The 25,309-nt window shown below is 38.0% G+C and overlaps 1 protein-coding gene across 2 annotated transcripts in view; it reads right to left on the bottom strand.

The window, feature by feature from the left end:
* MAP3K5 (mitogen-activated protein kinase kinase kinase 5) overlaps positions 1 to 25,309 on the bottom strand; it is a 176,890-nt gene that overhangs the window by 102,370 nt on the left and 49,211 nt on the right. For both annotated transcript variants that reach the window (XM_024551895.3, XM_053914076.1), the window contains exons 2-6: positions 24,831 to 24,970; positions 9,106 to 9,129; positions 2,992 to 3,185; positions 2,033 to 2,201; positions 610 to 716 (exon numbers count right to left, since the gene is read on the bottom strand). In XM_024551895.3, coding sequence (XP_024407663.2) covers positions 610 to 716; positions 2,033 to 2,201; positions 2,992 to 3,185; positions 9,106 to 9,129; positions 24,831 to 24,970 — 634 coding nt within the window. The remainder of the gene's footprint in view (positions 1 to 609; positions 717 to 2,032; positions 2,202 to 2,991; positions 3,186 to 9,105; positions 9,130 to 24,830; positions 24,971 to 25,309) is intronic.

Raw genomic sequence — 25,309 nt, forward strand, 5'->3', positions numbered from 1 at the left:
GCTACGCTGGCCCTCCGTGGTGAACCTGCGTAGAAAGTGGCACCATGGTACACGCCGTGGTGCAAACAGATGGGAGAGGAGCAGGACTAGCATCAGCAGTATATACAGTCCCGAACCTGGAAGACTCATGGACACATGACCTGTAATGTGGCCAACAGAATTCTGATTACACTTAGGTGTGTTCAGAGCAGGCCCAGTGAAAATAGTCTCTGGTTCAGAATATGTTCACCTAGATAAAACGACCCTTACCCCACCTGAGTCAATTTTTGCATGAATAACCATTTTGTGTTCAGCGTGTTTGCTTAAACATAACATCATATTCATGTAATTTTTAAAAATTGTAAGAATATATAAAAAGCAGATGCAAATTTTGACAAAGAAGAAAAAGAATTTAAGGATTTTATTATAAAAACAGTGAGAACTCTTTAATAACCCCCCAAAAATCAGAAAAAAATCGGAACGCATGCTTCCTATACTTGGTTGAAGTGGAAATATTAGTGTTGCAACAGGGGGTGGCTGCAGAGCTACACAATAACATACCCTAGAAAGAATATTCAGGTTAAAAACTAATGTGGCAGCACACTGTGAACAGGAACTTTTCCTTCTCACCTATTCAGTGCAAATGCATAATGAAACTTCACATGATGATGGGAGGCCAAATCAAAGGTGGGCAGCTTTTCTAAAGTCTCTACCAGCTTCACAATCGAATCATATTCCTTTTAAACGAGAGGAGAACAGCATAGAATTAAACCATCAGGAGAAAGTGCTGACAATGAAATGCTTTTGACAACCAGATATCTGAATTTGAGTAGGGCATTAAAAAAAGAACTACCATCCAAAGAATACTTTGAAAAAGCTAGAAGCAAGAAGAAACTGTTTCTTCTTGCTTAAAATAAGGGGTTCTGATTATACAGATAAAACATTAGAACAATAGTTTTCATGTCTAACCAGAAAACCAATAAGCCATCTAACATGATAATGCTATATTGTCTTAATAAGGGTGTTACACTTCTCCACGGAGCCAGATTCATGACAAGCAGTGTCCTATCCATTATGTTCAGGGAAATAATTTCCAAAATACCAAGAATATGGAGCGACTGATTGAAATTCTGTTACAAGCAACAAAGCAATTTTGTTTCAACGTGAATAAACTACAGTAGTCACAGGATCCTAAGTGCTACACCTCTCCACTTGTGTAAATCTCTGTTGTTCACATGAAGCTTTACTCAGGTTGAAACTCTGGAAAAACAAAACCAGAAGTTGCTTAAATTTTACTGTAAAAATCTAACTGCAAATTCCCAACTCGGAGAGGGTTTCATTGTATTTATCATATTTTTACAATTTTAAGACATGTCAATAAAAATAATAAGGCATGTGAGTGTGTTTTACTTTATATATTTTAAAAGTTACTTAAAAAGGGATATAAAGTACAGCATAGGGAATATAGTTAACAACATTGTAATAACTATGTGGGGTGATCACTTTGTAAGCTATATAAATGTCAAATCACTATGTTGTATAGTTGAAACTAATACTGTATGTCAACAGTAATTGAAAAATTTAAAAGATTTTAAAGTTAGTTTTATAATTAATCAATTGCATACTTCTTGCTTCTGGCTAGCTGGATATTGCAGTATCCATTTTAAACAACACAATTTCAATGGCAATATATCCAAAAAGCTCTTTAAAATTTTTGCTATTTGCCAAAACAAAGTTCGCTCTTATTAACTGAGAAGTGTACCCGAAGCTAACAGAATGGAAAGGACTGCACCTGGGTTAGGCATGCTTGAGGGATTTTCTTCTTGTTCTTGCAGAGGAAAAAGACCTTTACCATACAAGCCTTTCACAATCACTGACTGTTACTCATATGAGTCTATGTCATTCATCATAAACTCTCAGGACAGAAAGCATATGAGAGTCGATAAAAAAATTACATGTACTAACATGCATGACTTGTTAACTGAAATTTTATGTTAATACTCCCATACACCCCCAATATACTACATGAAAAAGATTTTAAGCATGTTCTCACCTGGATATCTCTGTAGGAAAGTAACAGATTTATGACAATATCTGATGTCAGGACTTCAATATTATCTACCCGCTGCAGAATTCTTGCCAATTCAGCCGCCAGTTCTTTACCAGTGTATAAATTACGAGCTTTTCTGATATCATTGATTATAGATTCCTGGAAAAACTGGCTGGTGAAAAAAACACATTTCAAAGAGTTAATACTAGAAGAGTTTCAATGGAAAGTAATAATTTTACAAGGAAAAGAATGACATTTGCAGAATGACATTTGGTAGCTTTCAATTCATTGAAATACATAGAACGAGCACCTCATATAACTAGCATTATTAAATTTGGAAGTCCTACATTTCTATTAATACTCTGCCTTGCTTCAGAAAGAAAGGTAGATATTCTATGTTAATGAATTTCCCAAGAACCTGTAACGTAATGTTTAGGCACTTAAAATGCCTAAACATTATTTTTAACTTTATGGTTTTGAGTACAAATTATTCTAAATAAATTAGGCATGCCTGTGATTTAAACATAACATATCCTTTACGTTCTGATTCAGCTTTATTATTTAACAACATAAATGACAGCTTTTAAATATAATAAAAATAAGTAAGCGACCATATGGTATTTAAGTAAAATATAACAATGCTCTCAGTAATTTTTGCAGAGTCCTTGCTCTTACACTAACAGTCCCTGATCATTTACTTGGACAATATTTCTATCCTTGAATTTATTTTTAGCTTTACCATCACTATAACACAGTTAGCAGTCTTTTTTTTTAATTTCAAGTTAGTCTGTGAATAAGTGAATAAAATGCAACATATGGACTATGGGACATCTATTTAATCCACTTAGAGGGCATTAAACATTTTTTTCCTGGTTCTTGGCTGCTATGTACTATATCTAAGAAACATCTTACCCAAAGCACAAATAAATCAAGTAGAATAACACTTCATTTGTTAAACTGACCTGGAACTTGCTTGTGCCACCTTCAGCAGTTGAATGAAACGATCCACAAGAGGTAAGCAAATGGGTCCAAGAAGCAGCTCAAAGTTCGACTGCATGAGCTCTGACAGCCCCTTCATGAAGCTGCAGTCACAGCAGTAGACCTTGTTATGTGGCGTTATCACGTACGGGACAAATGTGTAGTTCCCAGTGCACATCTGCAGAGAGGGGCCCCAGAAGGTGGTAAGCGAGCCTATGCAGCCCACACGAACGAAACCCCAAGTCTTACTTAAGTGAGTATTTTAAATGATAATCCTGAATGTGAACGGAAATAGAAAAACCTCATTTCGTATTTATGGCCTATGAAAACGGAAGTTTCTGCCAATTTCTTTCATTGTTTACTTCAAATAATTAGGACTTACAAATGATACAAAAAGCACTATGGCAAAGTTTCTATCAATCAGTTTAAATATTTATTCGCCATCTCTCATGGCTAAGGCATGATATATACTGTAGGGAAAAAAGTAGTTTAAAACACAGCCTTCAGCCTTCCAAGAACTTAAAATTTAGCCAGATAAATATATGAAAACAGTAAGAGCTAACATTCAAGGCTGCCCACGTGACAGGCCATGCTGTGGAACAAAGCTGCTCCCCTCCAAGTCGCTCTATGTCAGTCATGGCTCCATCAGTTTCCTAGGTACCAGAACTAGAGACCCAGAAGTTATCCTTGATGCTTCCATCTCCTTTATCTCCCATATCCTATCAAAGTCCTGTCTCTTCTACCTCCAAAATCTATCTCATATTTGCCCATCCCCCTCCATCCTCTCTCCAGCACTATAGACCATGCCTCCAAAATACCTGTCCTGTGCGACTGTAATTAGCTTTCACCCGGTCCCCCTGCTTCTACTCTTGTCCTCCATCCTATTCTCTACCCATCTGTCGAAGTGATCTTTTAACTTACATTAGATCATTCCCTCAGCTGCTTGAAGCCCCTTTCCTTGCTCCTTAGATGAAGAAAACATATCACTGTACCACAAGGGCCTCACTACCCAAATTCTGCCTCTCTCTAATCCCAGCCCATGCTGCTCTCTGCTCACTCATCGTGACGTTCTGTGGGTTACTAATGATGTCAACCGAGGGATGCTAGTGCAAACAGAAGTGGAGCTGGGAAGAAGAGAGGCGAAATCGCAGTGGACACCCCCGAGTGGTGATAAGCAAGTCTGACCAGAGCTTGGGGCTCAAGAAAGGGAAGCAAATGCAAAGCTAAGGATTTTAAACTACACATGCTGGGCAGTGGGAATCATGGAGGATTCAGAGCAGGAAAGAAAACATCATGAAGGCTGTGAATTCTGACAGTCTGGGAGGAAAACAGAAAGGACTGACAGGGAAAGAAACAAGACTGGAGGAAATGAGGTGGGAAGCTGCCAAGCATGACCAGACCAGCAGGAGCAGCAACTGACACATGCACTCACTGTAACCTGTCAGTTGGTTACAGATATTGAGAGGAAGGAGGAGTCAAAGGCGACTCTCCAGTCTTAAAAGCAGCTTCCTCAAAGAGTGGTATCATTAACAAAAGCAAGGATTCAGAAAGTAGCCCTGGCTGGTGTGGCTCAGTGGATGGAGTGCTGGCCTGCAAACAAAGGGTCACTGGTTCAGTTCCCAGTCAGGGCGCATGCCTGGGTTGCAGGACAAGTCCCCAGTAGGAGGCACTCGAGGGGCAGCCACACACTGATGTTTCCCTATCTCCCTTCCTTCTCTAAAAGTAAAAAAATAAAATCTTAAAAAAAAAAAAAAACCCTCAAGGCACCAAAATAAATGGCATTAAAAAAAAAAGAATTCACAAAGTAAAACCAGACTTAATTACTTATGAATACATTGGACTCTGGGGCACTTGTTATATATCAGGCAATTAATCAAAGAGACCCAAATTTCCAGTTAATATTTAAGAATGTCAAGAAGGTAAGGTTTAATTTGGGATGACAGGGTGAAATGTTCACCTTTACAGAGGTTAGGATTTCAGGAGAGCAGGATACCCAAAGTGAAAATATCCAAAACAGAGTTGAAAACACAAGATTGGAACATAAGAGTTTCAAGCCAAAATACAGACCCAGGAATTATTTGACATGTTTGAAACTAAGGAAATAGGAAAGACCTCTAAGAGAAAAACCACAAAGAAAGGAAAAAGTAAAACTGAAAATTAGAATGAGATATGTGGAAAAGTTTATTTAACACCATTTCAGGGAGCGTGGGGAGTTCAGATTATCAGCTCCCAGCTGCATCAGCATTATGGAGAACAACACATCATTTCTCTGATGCTCAGAAATAAAATGATGAGAACACACATTTATTTACCACTTGCCTGTGCCAGAGAGTGAATGGTCACAGTTCCCAACAACCCGCTGAAGAAGCTACTACTACCTCCATTTTATAGGTGAGGAAACAGGTAAGACTTTGAGAGGTCACTGCTGGTCTGTGCTGTTTGGGACTCCAGCCTAGGGACTCTTTCTCTAGAGGGTATGCCATTAACACCAGGGGTTTGGGCACCCTCCCCAGTGGCCTTTGCAGGCTGGCACAGAACCCTTTGCCTCAAGTCACCTTCCATGAACCCTGCATGAGCCAAGTTGCTGTCACACAGCACACATGCAAGTGCCAAGTGCCCCTGTGGGCAGACTGTTATTTTTGAACATTTTATTCTTTGAGGCACTTCTTGAATGTCAAGTAATAAAGCAGAAACTGGACCTGGCTTCCACTTAAAGTATGAAGAACTTCCAGAGGTTGAGGGTTGATTTTTAAATCAAGAACGTGAAGTTGTTCCTTTTTCCAGTTCTCCTTCATGCAACAATATCTGGAAGACTCAGAGAGAGGGAAAATGGACATATCCTGCTTCTAAAACGCAGCCAAGATCCCGTAAGCATGTCCACCAACTTAATCCTTTCACTCAAGCCACTGCCTACGCAGAAAAGAAAGACACATGTACTAAGAGGCTGCTTTCCAAAGTTTCCAGAGCTTAAACTATGAGTGGGTTATAAAATAGAGCAACAGAATCGAATATGCCTGATTTAGATAAGAACTATAACAAAAATCACAAAAGAAAATGCTCTGAATCTTCTAAGTCACAAATTAGGAAAAAACAGATGCCCTCAGTGAACTAGAAAAGTTTCAGTGTATTATTCTGCTGATGGATGAAGTTCTGTATCCTCAGAAGCCTTAACACCACGTGTATTTGTGTATAAGACATGAAATATAATACACTGTTGCAATTCTGGGCATTGGGGAATAACGCATCCTTGCAAAAGGAATTCTAGGGGAGAATGACTATCAGATGTCTGGGTGTGTGTTGAGCACTGTAGGGACAAAGAGAGACAAATGAGAGTCATGCAAACAGCAGAGAAAAATAGATTCCTGAAATTGTCCTCTTCAAACCCCACGGACTACGGCTTTGGAACCCTTGCTGAAAATACCCAGCGTGCTAAAGCTGTCCTAAGATCCTGGCTTCACAGCACTTTTTGGAGTCTCTTGCCTATATTCTTGAAGCAGTAAATATATATAATATATATATATATTATATTTATTCATATATACATATATTTCAATTTCCCATTATTGATACTGAAAAACAGGGGAGGCTGCAAAGCTACCGGAGGCACATGGACACTACTAGGCTTGAGCTAAGAGACAACTTGGCAGGCTTGAGCTAAGAGACAACTCGGCAGGCTTGCAATGGGGGAAAAAGTGTAAGGGATGCGTGTGGGATGTTGTGTTTTTTAAAAAGATACAAACAGCTAAGAAAAGCAACTTTTCAAAATGAAGATTAATAATAGGGGAACATTTATTTCCCAAGTGGGCTCACGTATAACTTGGAAATATTACTGCAATTTCCGTCTGCAGACTGCTACGAAACCCAGAGTTTGAAATCACTAATAATCCAGAGCAAGATAAAAACAACCACTGTGTGATCAAGAACATACATCTTAGGTGCAACAAACGCCTTTTATTAAGAAGATACTAATTCTAAAATATTTAAGCCTGCTTTTCGAAGGAAAAAGACCACATTTCCTTCACTTTCAAAACGCTAAGGCATGGTTGTAAAATAATAATGCCAATCCCTCAGGCTCATGCTTGTTTCCATGGCTATAAAAAAAAACCCCACAGCTCAAAATTTAGTCTAATTCTATCTAATTATCTTCGCTAATTTTATTAAAATAATACCAGTTCTGTATTTTATTTTCTAAAAACACATAAAAATGAACATGAGTATGTGAGGAAAATGTACTAAGCCTCTGGGAAGAAATGCTCTCAGCATTCAAACATATTGAAATCTATGCTCAAAATACTCAACTTTTTTTAAAAGTCGTGTTGGTTTTTTTAAAGATTTTATTCATTTATTTTTAGAGAGAGGCGGAGGGAGGGAAAAAGAGAGGGAGAGAAATGTTGATGTGAGAGAGAAACATCCATTGTCCGTCCCTTGCACACCCCCAACCAGGGACCTGGCCTGCAACCCAGGCATGTACCCCGACCAGGAATCGAACCGGTGACTTTTCAGTCTGTGGAACACCCAACCCACTGAGTCACACCAGGCAGGGCAAAATACTCAACTTCTGATAAGGACACCCAGCACCTGAAATAGCAGCTTATTCAAGTCAATGATAACTTGGTCAAACGTGCACTATTTGGTCATCTTATAAACTGGCTTCTCCACACATCCAAACCATCACAGGCACGACTGGCTATTCCTACCTTTCAGGTCTCAGATTGTAGCATTTGCTACCAACTCTGAAAGACATTCCATGACCACCTGATGTAACTGCCACCCACTCTTTGGAATGTTGCTTTATGTTAATTTTCTAATTGCTTATCTGTTTACTGGCCTCTTCCCTCAACTAGACTCTGGCACTTCTCATTTGTTCTCTCATGGAAATTATGAAATGTGGCTGTTGTCACTTTCAACCTCCTTAGTGAAACCCTATGGCACCAGTCCAAAGTTTGGCTCATGGTTCATGTCAATCATTATTTGTTTAATGAAACCTGTTACGATGAATTGATGCATGAAGCAATAATTTCTCATTTCCTGCTGATAGGTATAGGATGAGTTTATAATGGCAACATTATTTATGCTGTGAGTCTCTGACCTGGTGAAATCTCAACCGTAAGTTTTAAATTTCTGATTTAAAGAAAAGCCATCAATTGTGCTTTTAATGTTGCCACCTTAAATCGAATCACATGCAGATCTTTGTAGTATATTATTTCCACTGTAAGTTGCAGAAATAAATTTTTTAAAAAATTATTTTATTGTTGTTCAATTATAGTTGTCTGCATTTTCCCCCCACCCCAGCCAAACCCACCTCCCTCCCCCCCGCCCCCCGCTTGGTTTTGTCCATGTGTCCTTTATAGTAGTAGTTCCTGAAAACCCTTCCCCCCATTACCCTCCCCCCCCTCCGGTTACTGTCAGATTGTTCTTAAAATTCTTCAAAGTTTTTAAATACTGGCTTACTTTCCAACATGAAAAGTAAAGCCACTGGTTGGCATAACAAGGTGATTCACCTGTGTATTATTTACTTTCAGGCATTTTTTTTAATTTTTAAGTTTATTTTTTATCACTTTTTAATTTTTAATTCTATGTGGAGAGCAGGAATTTTGTAGTGTGGTCTAAAAAACAGATACAAGACATAGGAACTTAAATCAATCTCTATAGATAAATAGATGGTAGACAAGTTAAATAGAAATATGCATGTATACATGCATGTATACATGAACATGTGTATGTGTATATCTTTAACATATATAAAGTCTATACATACATGTGTAAATATACATATATATACACATACATTGGGTGTATCTGTGTGTATATATGCTGCCTTAGTGGCATTCATAATTCCACAAAATTGAATATTTTGCAAAATTTTTTCAAAAACATACTTATGTATTTTTTTAAAAGGTATCAGTGTCACCTCCATTAAAAATAAAATTTTACTATAAGGGAATATTTAGATAAAATAATGATATTTATATTAATATGTCAGAAACTCTAAAGAGGAAAAACAGAGAAATTAACATTTTGTGAGTGTGAAAAAAATATTAGAGATCAGCTGATGGAAAAGAAAAAAAATTTCTGGAAGGGTTAAGTAAAATACTCACATTATTCTTCTGGCAAATGATTTCCTGAAAAAAGAAAAACGTAAAGCAGAAGTCAATGCAAAACTAATTAATTCAATTAATTAACTGAAGCATAGTTTGTGGGAAAACCTGTACTAACAATTTCACTAGCAGTAAGAAATTTCAGGGAGTGCAGAATAAGCTCCTGCATCTGAGAAGGCTCAGGAGAGCACAGGGAACAGCACAAACATGTAAAGTCCAAAACCTGAATTATCTATGACATTTCAGCAGAATTTGTAGGCACAGAACTATTGAATCAGTCATGGTCTTTTTGGAAAATAAAAAAAAAATGAGCGTGTTTTCCCTAAGGACAAGCTCACCCATGCCCTGGGAGAAGACCAAGCAGCATGCTGCCTCCTGGGCAGCTGGAAATAAAGGGTACTGGCCATGTATCAGGAGGAACAAGTCCACACATAGATAATAAGGCCACCTATGAATAAGTAGTCATAAATATAATTTATGTATTATTCAATAAGTAGAATGAAATAAACATATCACCGGCAATATCCTTATCTTCCAGGTTTGAGGAAATCATGCAAATAATGTGTCTGGTGCTGGAAAGCACTTGCTAAACTAGCTATCATCATTATTCTTAGACATTAAAGTGACTGAAAACGCAGGCGAGAATCTAGAAAAGCTATGTTATAAAGGCTTCACTGAGACTGGAGAATCACGATTTAGGAAAAAAACTGAACAGTCTACCGAAAAACATGGCATATATGTTGTCATGGAAACAGAAAATGTTAGGCATTTGTGGCACCTCAAGGGTGGGAGGGTGGGTCCATCTGGCAAAGAAGAGGAGGCAGCTCTGGCAGGTAAGAGAAAAGCTACGCAAAACTCAGGGGGCCAGCCATCATTCCTCACCCCAGGATCAACACGAAGCAAATGGGAACCAGCGAGAGCTCGGGCTTAGAGCAGTATGTAAGACTTTTTAATGTTTAAGGACAACAGGTAAGGAAACAAAATTACAGAGAAAGGAATTGTGCTGAGTAATTTTGAGAGCCATAAATACACCCCCCACACACACACGTGTGTGTGTGTGTGTGTGTATACATATATATATAAAAATACTAACACCTTCAATACCTCACAATCTTGATGATAAATAGAAGGATATGTACACATTTAGGAAGAAGTAGCATTAAGCCTGGACACACATGGATGTACACACAGACATGCTAAGTCACAAGAGCATATACAGCAAGGGCTGGGGTTTCTAGAAGAAGCTAACAGTACAAACTGAGGAAGTTTGTGAAGACCAGCAAAGAGGGTGGAACTCAAGATGAGCCAATGAGAAAAGACAAAACTACCAAGGGCAAAGCTGGGAGGTGAGGGTCCAATGTAGAGGACAAAGAACAGCAAAGGCGCATTTAGGTCAACAAATATTATCGCTGACTAAAGGAGACAGTTCATTTGGGGAAGTATAGGAGAGAGAATTAAAGGAGTATTTGAAAAAGATCTTGAATGTAATCATTGGGCTAAAGCAGAAAGTTCATTTTGGCAAATACAAGTAAGAAGATTAGAAGGTTACTTTGGGCCTCGTTGACGAAGGCTTTGAATGCCAAAATACGCATATAGTACTCTGTTCTGTGGACACTGGGTAGTCAAGTGCTTTTCAAGCTGAGCGATACACATAATGAAGTTTCAATACACAGGGAACCCTGCTTGTAATGGCAAAGGTTGGAAACAACATTAACGTCTATCAACTAGAAACTGGCTGAATAAACTATAGTACCTCCATTCAATGGAATTCAATGCAGCTGAGCAAAGAATGAGAAAGTTCTTTATGTAGTGATGTGGAATGATCTCCAAGACATACTGCTAAGTGAAGAAAAAGCTAAGTATAGAATGGTTTTTACTCTATGATCCTATTTCTGTATGAAAGGGAGAAAAAGGAAATTCGAACTTGTACATTCACAAAAGCTCTCTGGAAGGATACACAAGAACCTATCAACAGAGGTTTCCAATGAAGAGGGGAGCTGGCTGGCTGGGGAACAAGAACAGTGACTTTCTACTATACTACACATTCTTTTTCACTTTTAAATTTTTGGATCAGGTGAACATATTACCCAAGAAAGACAAATAAATAGATGGGAAACCTTGCTAAAGTTTAAAAAATTGTAATTAGATGGTTTTATTTAGTATTGGAGGGGAAATGCATTTAGGTAGCTATTGCAAAAGTCCAGGGCTTGGGCAATGGTGGTGCCCAGGGAAGGGAAATCAAAAGACAGATGAGAGATGTCGTGGGGGAAGGTCGAAAGTGATTTTCCCACAGGTGTTTCACAAGTAGCTATTGCATGGGCACAAGCACATACACACGCACATACACACAGGTTTATGAGAAAATGACTACTATAAAATAAATAGAAAAGTGTTGGATAATCCACAAAGCCAGGAACTCAGTATAGAGAATTTTCCATTTGATTTATGATGCATCTCTCCAGAGTAGTAAACCACACCCTTCCTGACACTGCTTGAGGAAGATGCTTTCCTACCTCTAAGTAACAAGGAGAAGTCCTCCTGTTCATCCTGGGCCACAAAGCATCCTCTGAGCATAGCATGAGAACCCTGCTCTGTGCAGCTAGCCCCGACTGTCTTCAGTGCCACCTACTTTCCAACAGATGTAGATGATGTCCTTATTTCTGCTGTCACCACCCTCGCACACCCCTCTATGACAGCACTGCATGTACGAACTGCAAACATTTCTTCACATGATTGTCCCATCCTGCAGCCTGAGCCACCTTGGATGCCAGGGCCATGTTTTGTTCATATTTGTACTCTACTAATGGTCCAGCAAATTCAATGGCACAAAGCAGGTACTCAATGAAAGCATAATAAATGAGTAAGTTAAAGAATGAATAAGAGGTGTGTAAGTTCTGGCTCTTCTCCTGACTATCCCGGTGCCATTTCACCTCTCTGTAACGTAACATATGAAGACTTGGGTTGAGTGACCGCTGGTTTCCTCCAACTCTACCTTCTACCACTTGCTTCTGGCTAAAGGCCCATCACAGTCAGTACTGTCCTTGTGGCACTGGAAGGAGAGATGCCCCCACACCCTGTACAGGAGCTACTCTACCATCATCTCTTTTTTGGTGCACCAGGCATAGGAATGCAAGTGGAAGTGAGAGGAGTTGTGGTTGGAGGGAGCTGAAGGCTCCGCTTGGCACCACAGAACATGACCACAGCTGCTCGTGGCTGAGAGCCAATATGGTATGTCTTCCTGAAGACCTGCCCATCGGGGTAACAACCCTCTTACATGACCTCTTTGCCTTCGTTTTAGGTAATGTCTGCCTTATAACAATCATGAAGCTGTATTAAAACCATCCGTATAAGAATCTACTGAATTCTTATTAGCAAACAAGACCTCAAAGGGTATCCACTCACTGAGGTGAAACAGTTTAATTTGTACTAAACTCATTAAAAGAAATAAGGGGAGGAAGGGGAATAAATCTGAGACCCAACTGCTATATTCCACATCACTTCATGGAAGTGTTTCATCTGGGGGCCTAGAAATGTAAATTCAACACAAACATAAACCTCAGTTCCTTACCGGTGAATGTTTCTGGGGATGCATTACCCCACTACAACTTCACAATTGTCCGAAATCTTTAGGGGGCTTCCAGTCAGTGCACTCCTAGGCTGCACCAGAAATAATCAAAAAATGCTTTTTCAATTTTCCAGTACCCTTTGTTAACTAAATAGAGAAGCAAGACAGAGACAGTCTGGTCTAGGTCTTATTCCAAGGGAAGATGAAAACAACTTTTGATAGCTATTTGAGACAATATTACTTTTAAAAGGTCATTTTAAGGATAAGTAAATGGAGTATCTCCAAAATTGCAAAGTGTTTGTGCCTAAAATTTGGGTAATTACAGCCAAGGGAAGGAAGTGGGAACAGCTGGTGTGGGGTTACGAAGTCAAATCCACTCAGGGTGGGAGACGCAGAAAAAGCAACCAGGATCTCAGTTCCGGAGAGAAAAGAAAGGATCTGGGAGTTTTTGGCCAGGAAAAGGACACGGCCCCCCAGCCGGTGACCTTCTGGGTCTTCCCTTCTGATCCTTCTTTCTGTCCCTGTGGAGCCTGGCCAGTTTTCCACTGAAGTTGGGGGAAACGGAGAGATTTCTTATGCTCTCCAGCTCAATCCTCTTACATACTTTCAATGCTTCAAAGCTGGACAGGGAAATATCAGATTGGCTGTTGTGAACACCCTCTGCCTCACTGAGAAGATGGGACTCATCTTTACCATTCCCCACAATAAAGCTGAGCTGAGTGCTACAATAAAGCTGAGCAGGCTTAGGAAGAGGACTCCCACACAGGTGTCCCAAAACTAGTCCACCTTTTATGTTAGGAAACTAATTACATACATGTTGACATGTTATGCTTCTATAAAAGATGAAGGTTAAAAACACAACTCAATCTAACAAATACCTAGAAAATCACGTTTTTACATGACATATGAATTTTACAGACAGACTTAGATGAGGATGTACCAGATGATAAATCCAAGAACACGCGGCCTGCCCTGCTCTGACACTTACTACCTGGGTGTGCCCAAGTCACTCCATCTCTCTGGGTTTATTTCTCACCTGTACAGACAGTATCTTCTATCTGTCCGGTCTATATAGTAAGCACCTAACTTTCCTATCTCATTGGATTGTTTTTAAAGATCAAATGAAACAGGTTTATAAAGTACTTCAAGCATTTTAAAGCCATATACCAAATGAGTATTAATACTGTCAAAGCAAACGACCGCAACTCAATTGCTGTATTTCCAGATCTAGAGACATTCTGTACCTGTGTTATTTTGTGATCGGGGGTAAAAACACATTCTTGTTTTGGTATGAACAACTATCGATTAAAATAACCTGTGCCTAAAGTCAAGTTAAATTACACCAAAGCTGGAAAGCAATCCTAAAGAAATTCTAGACTCGCTTCTCTTCTTCCCCCTTAATTTTGTTTCATTTTAAAATAAATATATCTTGGTGGGAGAACTCTGCTGTAAGTAGACACGTCTTTAAACTGGGCTGGGATGCTGATGAATGACATTTTACACACAGCATTTGAAATAGCTCCTTACCACAAACTTTTCCTTACAATGCATTGCTATAATTGTAATTAACTTGCTCTTGTTTGACACAAGCTGTTTGTTTTAGCAATGCCTAATTGGACCGTATTATTCAAGTACAGGTATTTCTTTAAAAAAAACCCAAACCTGTGTTGTTGAAAAGTTATAGGTATAATGAATTTCTGCACAGTAAATTACATTTTACACGTAAATTTCAGTAACAATTTCAAGGATGCACTCTAAAAGGACCCAAATAGGCTGATGGGTTGGAGTGGCACCAAGATCAACTTCCACAGAGTCATTTACTTACAGTGAATGAAAGGGAACAGAATTTCACGAATCTTGTCTCCTTTGGGTGGGAGTCAGGAGGCTTTTGGACTCACACTTTCTGTGTGCAGAGGTATTCCTTCTTGCTCTTTAAGGTGTTCAAACTCATGCAAGTCTCTACACATGAAAAAATTACCTGGTGCTAACCCAGTAATATGATGACATCTTCCATTTATAGTGTAGCAAAGAGTTCCCTTTCCCTTAGACAAATGGTAATAAGATGCTACAACCAGTGAGCTGGGGGTGGGGAGGGTAAAAGAGCAACTAGGAAAACAAGGGGATACCTCATCCAGTAATAATTTCTTAGAAGATGTAGGATTGTTAATTGGCATAAAAGAAAACTGGATTCTCCAGTCTCAAGCCCATTACAAAACCTCAGGGATAGATTCTACAACAGGGAAATCAACTCTAAATAAATCTAGCTTGTCAATTCAAGATGATCAGAGAAATTTTTTTTTTTACAAAAGAATAGGTGTAATTTTTCTTCATTTATTTTTTATTGTTGTACAAGTACAGTTGTCTCCATTTTCATCCTGCCATGCCCCCCCCCCCCGCAAATCCCCACCTCTTACCCTCGAACCTACTCCTTTGGCTTTGTCCATATGTCCCTTATACAGGTTCCTTGATGGCCCCTCCCCTATTATCCTTCTCCCCCCTCCTCTCTGGTTACTGTCAGTTTGTTCTTTATTTCAATGTCTCTGGTTCTATTTTGCTTGCTTGTTTGTTTTGTTGATTAGGCTCCACTTATAGGTGAGACTGTATGGTATTTGTCTTTCACCACCTGGCTTACTTCAGTTAGCATAATGCTCTCCAGTTCCATCCATGCTGTTGCAAAGGTTAGGAGTTCCTTCTTTCTGCTGCATAGTATTCTATTGTGTAAGTGTACCACCATTTTTTGATCCACTCATTTACTGATGGGCACTTAGGTTGCTTCTAGCACTTGGCTATCATAAACTGTGCTGCTATGAACATTGGGGTGCATAGGTTCTTTTGAATTGCTGTTTCAGGATTCTTAGGGTATAATCCCAGCAGTGAAACTGCAGAGTCAAAGGGCAGTTCCATTTTTAGTTTTCTGAGGAATTTCCATACTGTTTTCCACAGCAGCTGCACCAGTCTGCATTCCCACCAACAGTGCACTAGGGTTCCTTTTTCTCTACATCCTCACCAGCACTTGTTGTTTGTTGATTTGGTTATGATGGCCATTCTGACTGGTGTGAAGTGGTATCTCCTTGTGGTTTTAATTTGCATCTCTCGGATGGTTAGTGATGCTGAGCATCCTTTCATATGTCTCTGGGCCCTCTGTATGTCCTCCTTGGAGAAGAGTCTGTTCAGGTCCTTTGTCCATTTTTTAATTGGGTTTTTTGTCTTCCTGGAGTGGAGTCATGTGAGTTCTTTATATATTTTGGAGATCAAACCCTTGTCCAAGGTATCATTTGCAAATGTTTTCCCATACTGCTGGTTCTCTTTTCATTTTAATGCTGCTTTCTCTAGGTGCACAGAAGCTTTTTAGTCAGAGAAAATCTTGATACAGCAGTGTTCGCATGCATGGCCTATCAGCTCCTCTCCAAAATTACCTCTTTGCGCAATTTGACATGGAATGTCAAACAGCTAAGACAAAGGCTGAATCATTTCTAAAACAAGTAAAATTAAAGACCAAGTTTGTTTTTTCTCTCAACAGAAAGGAAAAGTCTTTCCATGAAAGAATGAGAGGAAGCGTGTGTGACGGCTGTGTTGAACAGGGTGGAGAGAGTACATAGTGCCACGGCTTGCCAATCAATGGTGAGTTACAAGTGAGCAAGACGCTTGCAGGAATGTCCACGGGCGGCAATGTTAAAAGGGACAAGGCCAATGTTTCTGATTACAAATTGTAAGACTACTGTATAGGATCATATTTTCAAATTAATTTCTCTCCTAATATTTGCCATACACTTTGTACCACTGACCAAGTTAGGTGTTATTTTCAAGTATTGAAAAGAATGCAGTAAAAATTAATTGTCAAACTAAAAGAAACCTTAAAAATATATAAAATTTTAATTTCATATACATTCAATCTAAAACTAAATTCATCTTAGTTATTTACCTTGGTAAGGAAGGTAAAAATAAGCAACAAAAGTAGTGGTGTAAGATCAAAAACGTATTTATGGGTTTAAGAACACTCTGGAATCTGAGTAGATTCACTGAACACAGGTAACAATTCAATTTAAGTTCAAGGTATTGATTATAAAAATTACCATGACGTCCTCACCAATTTACTAGAAACTAGTAAAATCATCAAAATTTACAATACTGGACATTATAACCATTTACTTGAAGTGGATGTGAATGAGTACCAGAAAAACAGACTCACCGTCCATAAACTCTCAAGAATATTGGGTCACTCTGTACCTGCAGATAAAAGATCATGCATGGGACTATGTACCAGGAACTATCTGAATGCACAACTATGGCTCATTTATGTTGTTGCATGTATCAGAGCTTCCTTCCTTTTTAGGGCTGAACAGTATTCCATTGTGTGTATATGCCACTTTTTGTTTATCCAGTCAGCCATGATGGACATTCAGACTGTTCTGGCTATCGTGAATAATACTGCTGTGAACACGTGTGTACAAAACACCTCTTTGAGATCCTGCTTTCAATTATTTTGGGTACATATACATATTCAATATATAGTGGAATTGCTAAATCGTTTGGTGATTCTATTTTTCATTTTTTGAAAAACCACTATACTGTTAAAAAATTGATTTTTAAATGGCTAATTAAAAAATTTTGGTTTGTGCACCTAAAATTTCATGTTAGTCAGATCCCAATCAAAAAATACCAGATGCACTGAGAAGGAGTTTCAGCTATCATATATGTATGTACTATATTCAGTGAGACAGTGAAGGAGGAAGCATGTTGATAGATTTCTGGAAAATTCATCTGTAAAGTAACGTTTCAAGCAATGATTAAAGAGAAAAATAAAAATAAATTTCCTCAACAAAGAATAATCTCACATGATCATTATGTTTCAACACAAACTGTGTCACTGATATGCACATAAATCTCTAGAAAAACATTTATTCTGTAATGGAGAAAATGGGAATAAAGACTATCTTAGTGCAGAAAGATCCAAATACATCCAGGTTTTATAATCACAGCTAGAACATTAGAGAAAAGAAACTAAAAAATATTTTGGAATTCAAATGCCCAAAGCATATGTAAATCCTGAAAGGTACAGAAAATGACAGACTAGGGCAACCTTTTTCTTTTAAAAAAATATTATGAACTATTTCAAGTATATCCAAAGTATAAAAATCATCACCCCCCCATGTATGAGTATATGCCACCCAAACTGAGAAATAGAGTATTACAGACATAACTGAAGACTCTTGTCTTCCCTTCCCAATCTATTCCACAAATGTCCCTTAAAGAGAAAACTATAGTGAATTTGTTGTTCAGAACTCCCATGCACAATTCTTTTATTTTTAAGTTTTTAAAATTGATTTGAGAGAGAGAGAGGAAGGAAGAGAAGAGCGAGAGAGAGAAACATCAATTTGTTGTTCCACTTATTTATGCATTCATTGGTTGCTTTCTGTATGTGCCCTGACCAGGGACTGAACCCACAAACCTTGGTGAATCAGGACAACGCTGTAACCAACTAAGCCACCGGGCCAGTGCTCTCCCATGCATACCTCTATCCTTTTATAACACAGATGTGTATAAAACCTTTGTCTTGTAAGTGATTATATTTTGTATAAATAATATCATACTGTATACATACTTCTATAATGTTTTTCCCTCAACATTGTTTCTGATATATATTGATAGTGACACATAACTCATTTTAAGTGCTCTGTAACATTCCATTGAATGACTATACCCAAAGGTATTTACTCATTCTCCAGTTGATATTTACCAATCCTTTCGGGAGATGGGTTATTACAAACCATATGAGCACAAACATTCTTGATTATATCTCCTTGTGCATGCCAGAGACCCTTTTACAGTATATACCTAGAGACAGAATTGCTGAGCCTTGGTGATAGGCTGATTTGACATTACCAGATATTGCCAAACTGCTCTTCAACAGGTAGTACCAGTGTATGGTAGTGTCCCACCAGTAGTGTGTAAGGTTCTCACTCCCCACAGCCTTGCCATTTGTGTTATAAGGGCTTTTAACTGTTGACTATCTGATGGTGTGCAGTGGTATTAACTTGTTTTGTTTTGCTTTTTTAATAGAAGCAGCATTGTTTATAGTGAATGGAGAGTGGCCTAGAAGAAAGAGAGGGAGCAAAAGGGGGAAGAATCACAAGAATTAGGGCTGAGAGCTATTGTTATAAAGGAATTACTGATGATAGAAGAAATGGTTCATTAAAATAACTTCTTCGTTTTACATAATTATTCATTTCTCCCAAGGCCTTTCTGATGTCAGATGCATTTCGTATATCTGCCCCATAGCTCACTGGCCAGCAGTCTCCAGATTTCCAAGTGAAGGTCTGATAATTTCCACTATGCATGAAATAAATCAGAAAACAATTGTTACAGCAATTGCTTATGTTTAAGGAAATGTAAATCTTAGCGTAGTCTCATCCATAGGAACATAAGAAGGTCTCATGATACTTATTTAAAGAAAATTGTGACAACTGTGTTATTACAATGTTAAGGAAAAACTGGAAAATCAACTTCCCTTTCTTGAAGTGCAATTATAATTTTTTTGAAAAAACAGTAAATATTTTATTCTTACTACAATAAAACAGTACTTGTGATTTAAAATGGATACAAATGTTACTGCAAGTATGTGACTTGATTATTGCCACGCACTGCAGAACAGCGTTTTGGTCCATTATGGACTGTAGATATGACAGAGGTTCCGTAAGATTATAATGGAGCTGAAAAATTCGTATCGCCTAGTGATATCACCGCCATCATAATGCTGCACAAAGGTTGCAAAAATCAAAAGGGCTGTGATTGAAATGGCAAACAACTTTAACCTGAGTGTGGATGAAGATGACATTGAGAAGCTCCTAGAGGTAGTGCCTGAGAGACTGACTAATGAATGTTGTATCAGGAACACAGAGCTGAACACGAGGCAAAAAAAAAAGAAAACTGAAGGAGAAAAAAACAAAGAAGAAAACCCAAGGAAATTCAGTGAAGGGTTTAGCAAAAGCTTATGCAGACCCCAACGGGGATCCTTAAAAGTCTGCAAATACAAACACCGAGAGGTTTTCATTAACAGAAACGTTCATGGTGCATTTTCTGCTTATAAGGTAAGGAGATACACCTCCTCGAGGAGAGCCTCAGGCAGGTCCTTGAGGAGGTGTTCCCGAAGAAGGCGTTGTTATCATAGATGACAGCGCCACACCTGTCGTTACCCCTGAAGACCTTCCAGTCAGACAAGATGTGGAGGTGGGACAACGATACTGATGGTCCTGACCCTGTGAAGCTCTAGACTAATGTGTGTGCCTGTGTCTTAGTTTTTCACAAAATACTTTCAGAAGTTTATATTTTTTAAGTAGAAAAGAGCTTATAAAATAGGAATATAAAGGAAATATTTTTGTACAGTTGTACACTGTGTGTTTAAGCTGTGTTATTTCAAGAGTTGAAAAGTGCAAAAAATTTTTGAAGTTCATAAAGTAAAATTTACAGTAAACTAAAATTAATTTATTAATGAAGAAAGACTTTTAAAATAAATTCAGCATAGCCTAAGTGTACAGTGTTTATAAAGTCTACAGTGGTGTGCAGTAATGTCCTAGCCTTCACATTCTCCCACCACTCACTCACTCACCCAGAGCAACTTCCAGATCTGCGAGCTCCATTCACGGTAAGTGCCCTACACAAGTGTACCATTTTTTAGCCTTTGTATCACGTTTTCACTGTATCTTTTCTATGTTTCAATGTTTAGTTATACAAATACCATTGTGTTAACAACTGCCTACAGTATTCGATACAGTAACGTGTTCATACAACAGTGGTATCGCCTAACAACACATTTCTCAGACCATTTCCTGTCATTCAGTGACGTATGATGACAGCCTAAATTATCTTTTCATATAAACTCAGATATAAATTTTAAGTACTTTTATGGTTCCCATCAATTACTTTTCAGAAGCTTCAACTTAAAAACACATTTTTCCCAATGATTTCTTCCTGAGAATTTGCTGCCAAAGAGAAACTGCTCTCTTCAACAAAGAGCATTAGATGACAACATAACTGGTACAGCTGTACTTTCTGCATGTCCGAAGAATCAACCCAAGGGAAGCTAGGTATATGACAAGAATAGCATTCTCATTCTGCCTTTGCTCTGTGAAAATGGATATGTTTCACTTTTTATTTTATTTGGCGAACCCATACACAATCTGTTATTTATAAATATCTCTTGTTCTGCCTTTTTTCACAGTAGCTTTCCTTTTTATTTGTGGATGGAAGGGATAACAGTTATACCTATAAGAAACTGCAACAGAAACAATTAAAATTAAACACACACAGAGAGACTTTTATCAGCCGAGGATTGGAGGAATTTCTAGGGCCCAGAGGAAATTTTTAGACTGAAAAAAATATTTTTCTATCCTAAAGACCCTTGTCCTCTGCAATTGGACACCTACTTGGGCTAGGAACAAGCTAAATAAGAAAACAGCAAAAAGCTTAAGCTAATGGAAGGAGAGAGAGAAAAGAAAAATGGCCGTTGCAAGGAACTCAGAAGGAACACTTGCTGGGCTTTTTGAAATAAACACACACTTAGCAGGAATGTTTGATATCCTTCTAACTAGAAGTAACTGCAATGAAGTTGAGTGGTTAAGGAGGATGGACTTGAGAGCCAGGCAGACCTGGTCCCAAATTTTAGTAGCTATATCGCCTTGGGCAAGTGATTAAATTTGAGCCTCAGTCTGAAATTCTATAAAATGGTGACAGAATATATACCTAACAGGGATGTTTTAAGAATTTAATGTGAAAATGTATTCAGGTAAGGAACCTATTACTTAGCCCATACTAAGTGCTCAATAACAAGCACTATTATTTATGAGATAAATAAGTATATTTTAGATAGAGTAGTCTTTTTAAAGAACTATTTTATTCAAGTAGCAGTAACACTTCTATTCAAAGGCTGGCTGAAAGCAATGTAATAAAACAGTTTTGTTGTCTCATACAAATTTCCAGTAAGATTAGCTTTTTATTTATTTATTTTTTAGACTAAAAAGAGAAATTTCATTTTACTTTTTTAAGTTTAATCTTCATTGTGTTTTTTTCCATTACCATTTAGCCCCCTTATACCTCCTCCCCCAGCAATCACCACACTGCTGACCATGTCCATGAGTTCTTTTTCTTTTTTGCTCAATCCCTCCACCCCCTATCCCCCCTCACTAGCTGTCATCTGCTGTTCATCTATGAGTCTGTCTCTGTTTTGCTTGTTAGTTGAATTTGTTCATTAGATTCTACATATGAGTGAAATCATATAGTATTTGTCTTTCTCCGACTGGCTTATTTCACTTAGCATAATGTTCTCCAGGTCCATCCATACTGTTGCAAAATTTTCTTCTTTTCTACAGCCAAGTAGAATTCCATTGTGTAAATGTCTCATTGTTTTACCCACTCATCTATTTATGGACACTTGGGCTGCTTCCGTATCTTGGCGATTATAAATAATGCTGCAATGAACATAGGAGTGCTTATATTATTTTGAATTAGAGTTTTGCGTTCCTTCAGATATATTCCCAGAAATGGGATCACTGGGTCAAAAGGCAGATTCATTTTTAATTTTTTGAGGTATCTTTACACTGCATTCCACAGTGGCTGCACCAGTCTGCATTCTCATCAACAGTACAAAAGGGTTCCCCTTTCTCCACGTCCTCACCAGCACTTGTGGTTTGTTGATTTATTGCTGATGGCCACTCTGACAGGTGTGAGGTGGTATCTCATTGTGGTTTGAATTTGCATTTCTCTGATGATTAGTGAGTGATGTTGAGCATCTTTTCATATGTCTATTGGCCATCTGTATGTCCTCTTTTGAGAAGTGTCTATTCAGGTCCTTTGCCCATTTTTTAATTGGGTTGTTCGTTTTTTTGGTGTTGAGTTTTGTAAGTACTTTTCAAATTTTGGATATTAACCCCTTATCAGATGCATTGGCGATTATTTCTCCTACTCAGTGGGGTTGTCTTTTCAATTTGTTGTTTTCCTTAGTTGTGTGAAACCTTTTTAATTTGATGCAGTCTCATTTGTTTATTTTTTCTTTTGTTTCTCTTGCCTGGGGAGATGTATCTGATAAAAAAATTCTATGAGCAATATCCAAGATTTTACCGCCTATGTTTTCCTAGGATTTTTATGGTTTGGGGTCTAACATTTAATTCCTTGATCCATTTTTAATTTATTCTTGTGTGTGGTGTACATAGGTGGTCTAATTTCATGTTTCTGCACTTATCTGTCCAATATTCCCATCACCATTTATTGAATAAACTATCTTTAGCCCAATGTATGTGCTTGCTTCTTCCATCAAATATTAATTTATATAAAGTTGTGGGTTTATTTCTAGGCTCTCTATTATGTTCTGTTGATCTAAGTGTCTGTTTTCATGACAGTACCATGCTGTTTGGATTACTATGGCCTTGTAGTATAGTTGGATATTAGGTAGTATGATTCCTCCAACTTTGTTCTTCTTTCTCAGGATCACTGTTGTTATGCGGGGCCTTTTATGGTTCCATGCAAATTTTTGAAATATTTGTACTACTTCTGTGAATATGTCATTGGAATCTTGATAGGAATTGTTTTGAATCTACAGATTGCTTTGGGTAGTATGGACATTTTAATGATGTTAATTCTTCCTATCCATGAACATGTTATGTGCTTCCATTTACTTGTATCTTCTTCAGTTTCTTTCTTCAGTGTCTTATAATTTTCCATGTACAGGTCTTTTACATCTTTGGCTAAGTTTATTCCTAGGTATTTTACTCTTTTTGAAGCAATTGTGTATGAGATTGTTTTCTTAATTTCCCTAAGATTAGTTTTATCTCTTTCTCTCAAATGTAATTTTAATTCACTTAAAAAAAATTTCCCTAGGAAAGAATGGTCATAAAATTAAATCACCATATACCAATAGGGAGAGATAAAAATAATGCAGAGTGAAAAATGCCCAACACAAACTGCTTGTTTAAGATAAACTTAATGCAAAAAGCAGAATATTAGAATAAAAAAGAAAAACTAAAATAATCTCACTCCATCAACTGCTAACAGTAGCAAGTCAACATGTCTAATTCAGAATACACCGACACAAACTTTAATGTTGCATTAATTAAAGAAGTAAATCTGGAGGGTTCTTAAAGAACTGCTCCAGGTAAAAAGCAGATTTAGACAGAGTGGGAGAAAATCTCGCAGGACTATCCAGAATCTTCTGGAAAGGGATAGCCTATCAATGCCCAGCACAACGCCTGGCATGTAGTAAATGTATCTGCTAAAAGAAAATACAGATTTTTCAGAGAAAGTCATACAAACTTTAGGTACTGAGATATAAGCAAAATACTGTCAGTAACTTTTGTGTGGATTTGGGGTTAGAGATCTTCATATAACAACTACCAAGCCATTAGAAATGTGACTCTACGTTCCACATCCCAAGGCTGTTAATTTCGGAACTGAAAGATAAAGATGAGAAAACGCACATAAAGCTAGCCAGAAGTTTCACAAAGGAAATGAATAAAGTCAGACTCAGCATGAGTTTCAATGAACTGTTAGATGCTTTTCAAAGAATCACAGTGTAAAATTACTTGGCCTTGCAAAAGCATTTTAGGCAACTTTCTGGATGGAGGAAATGCCCTCATATTATTTAAGTTTCTCTAATGGAGAGAATGACATAGAATATGCTGAATTTTATAGATGAATATACTGAGTTTTTATTTCCCCTTTCTCATCTTAATTGAAATCATATCCCCTTGAAAGAGGATGGCAGTTTTCTGGTGACACTCGGAGAATTTCAACTTAGAGTAGTTTCAATAGGAAGCAGAGAATTTCTAGCTGGAGACAGGTGTACCCAATGAAACCCCCTGCTGACAAGCAGGAGGCCTGACCATGCTTTTGCAATCTCTTCTTTCTCTGGTGTGTGTACTGACTTCCTGTTAACAGTCTCCTCAGGTGTAACTCTAACTGGAGCTCCGTTTTTTTCCTACATGTGTACCATCAAATTTCTACACTGAATTCCAGATTAACCTTACAACTTAACTAGTAACCGCTGCACAATTACCGGACTCACAAGAACATCCTTTCACAAACAAAATCTACTTAAATATTTTTGGATGACAGAGAGGTACCCTTAAAATTCTGGTGTCTAAAGTAACTATTTAGTAAACAAATGAGGTACCTTCAGGGACTGCTGAGAGTCTGAGTCAGTATCACAGTAGAGGATGATGTTGTTGGCCGTGCTGAAACTTTCTCTCACTCCAAGGTGGTAAAACAAGGATGGCTGCCGAAAGGCGTCACTCATCTCCACCACGGCGATATCTGCAAACAAAAAACAAAGCCCCCAAAAGATGACACCTCACTATCGCATTGTAAGCATATTTTGGTTTCAGTAGCTTAGTATTCAGAGAGGAAATGAAGAAATGATAGGGATTTTCCCTCTGTATTTACCACTAACTTTTGAATTTGCAGTTCTACTGGAAGTGGTTTTATAAAAAGTAGTTAAACTGCATTTTTTTAACACAAGAAAGGGATCATATAATTACTGGAAACTAAAGAGAGTCTGCAGTGGTGGGAAGTGGGCTAATGCTCTCTGTTAAATTTCAACACTAAAACAAGTTAACTAAGGTTGCAGAGGCAGATGCATGGGAAGCAGCAATA

Source organism: Desmodus rotundus, chromosome 11, assembly GCF_022682495.2.
Source record: "Desmodus rotundus isolate HL8 chromosome 11, HLdesRot8A.1, whole genome shotgun sequence".
Taxonomy (NCBI): Eukaryota; Metazoa; Chordata; class Mammalia; order Chiroptera; family Phyllostomidae; genus Desmodus; species Desmodus rotundus.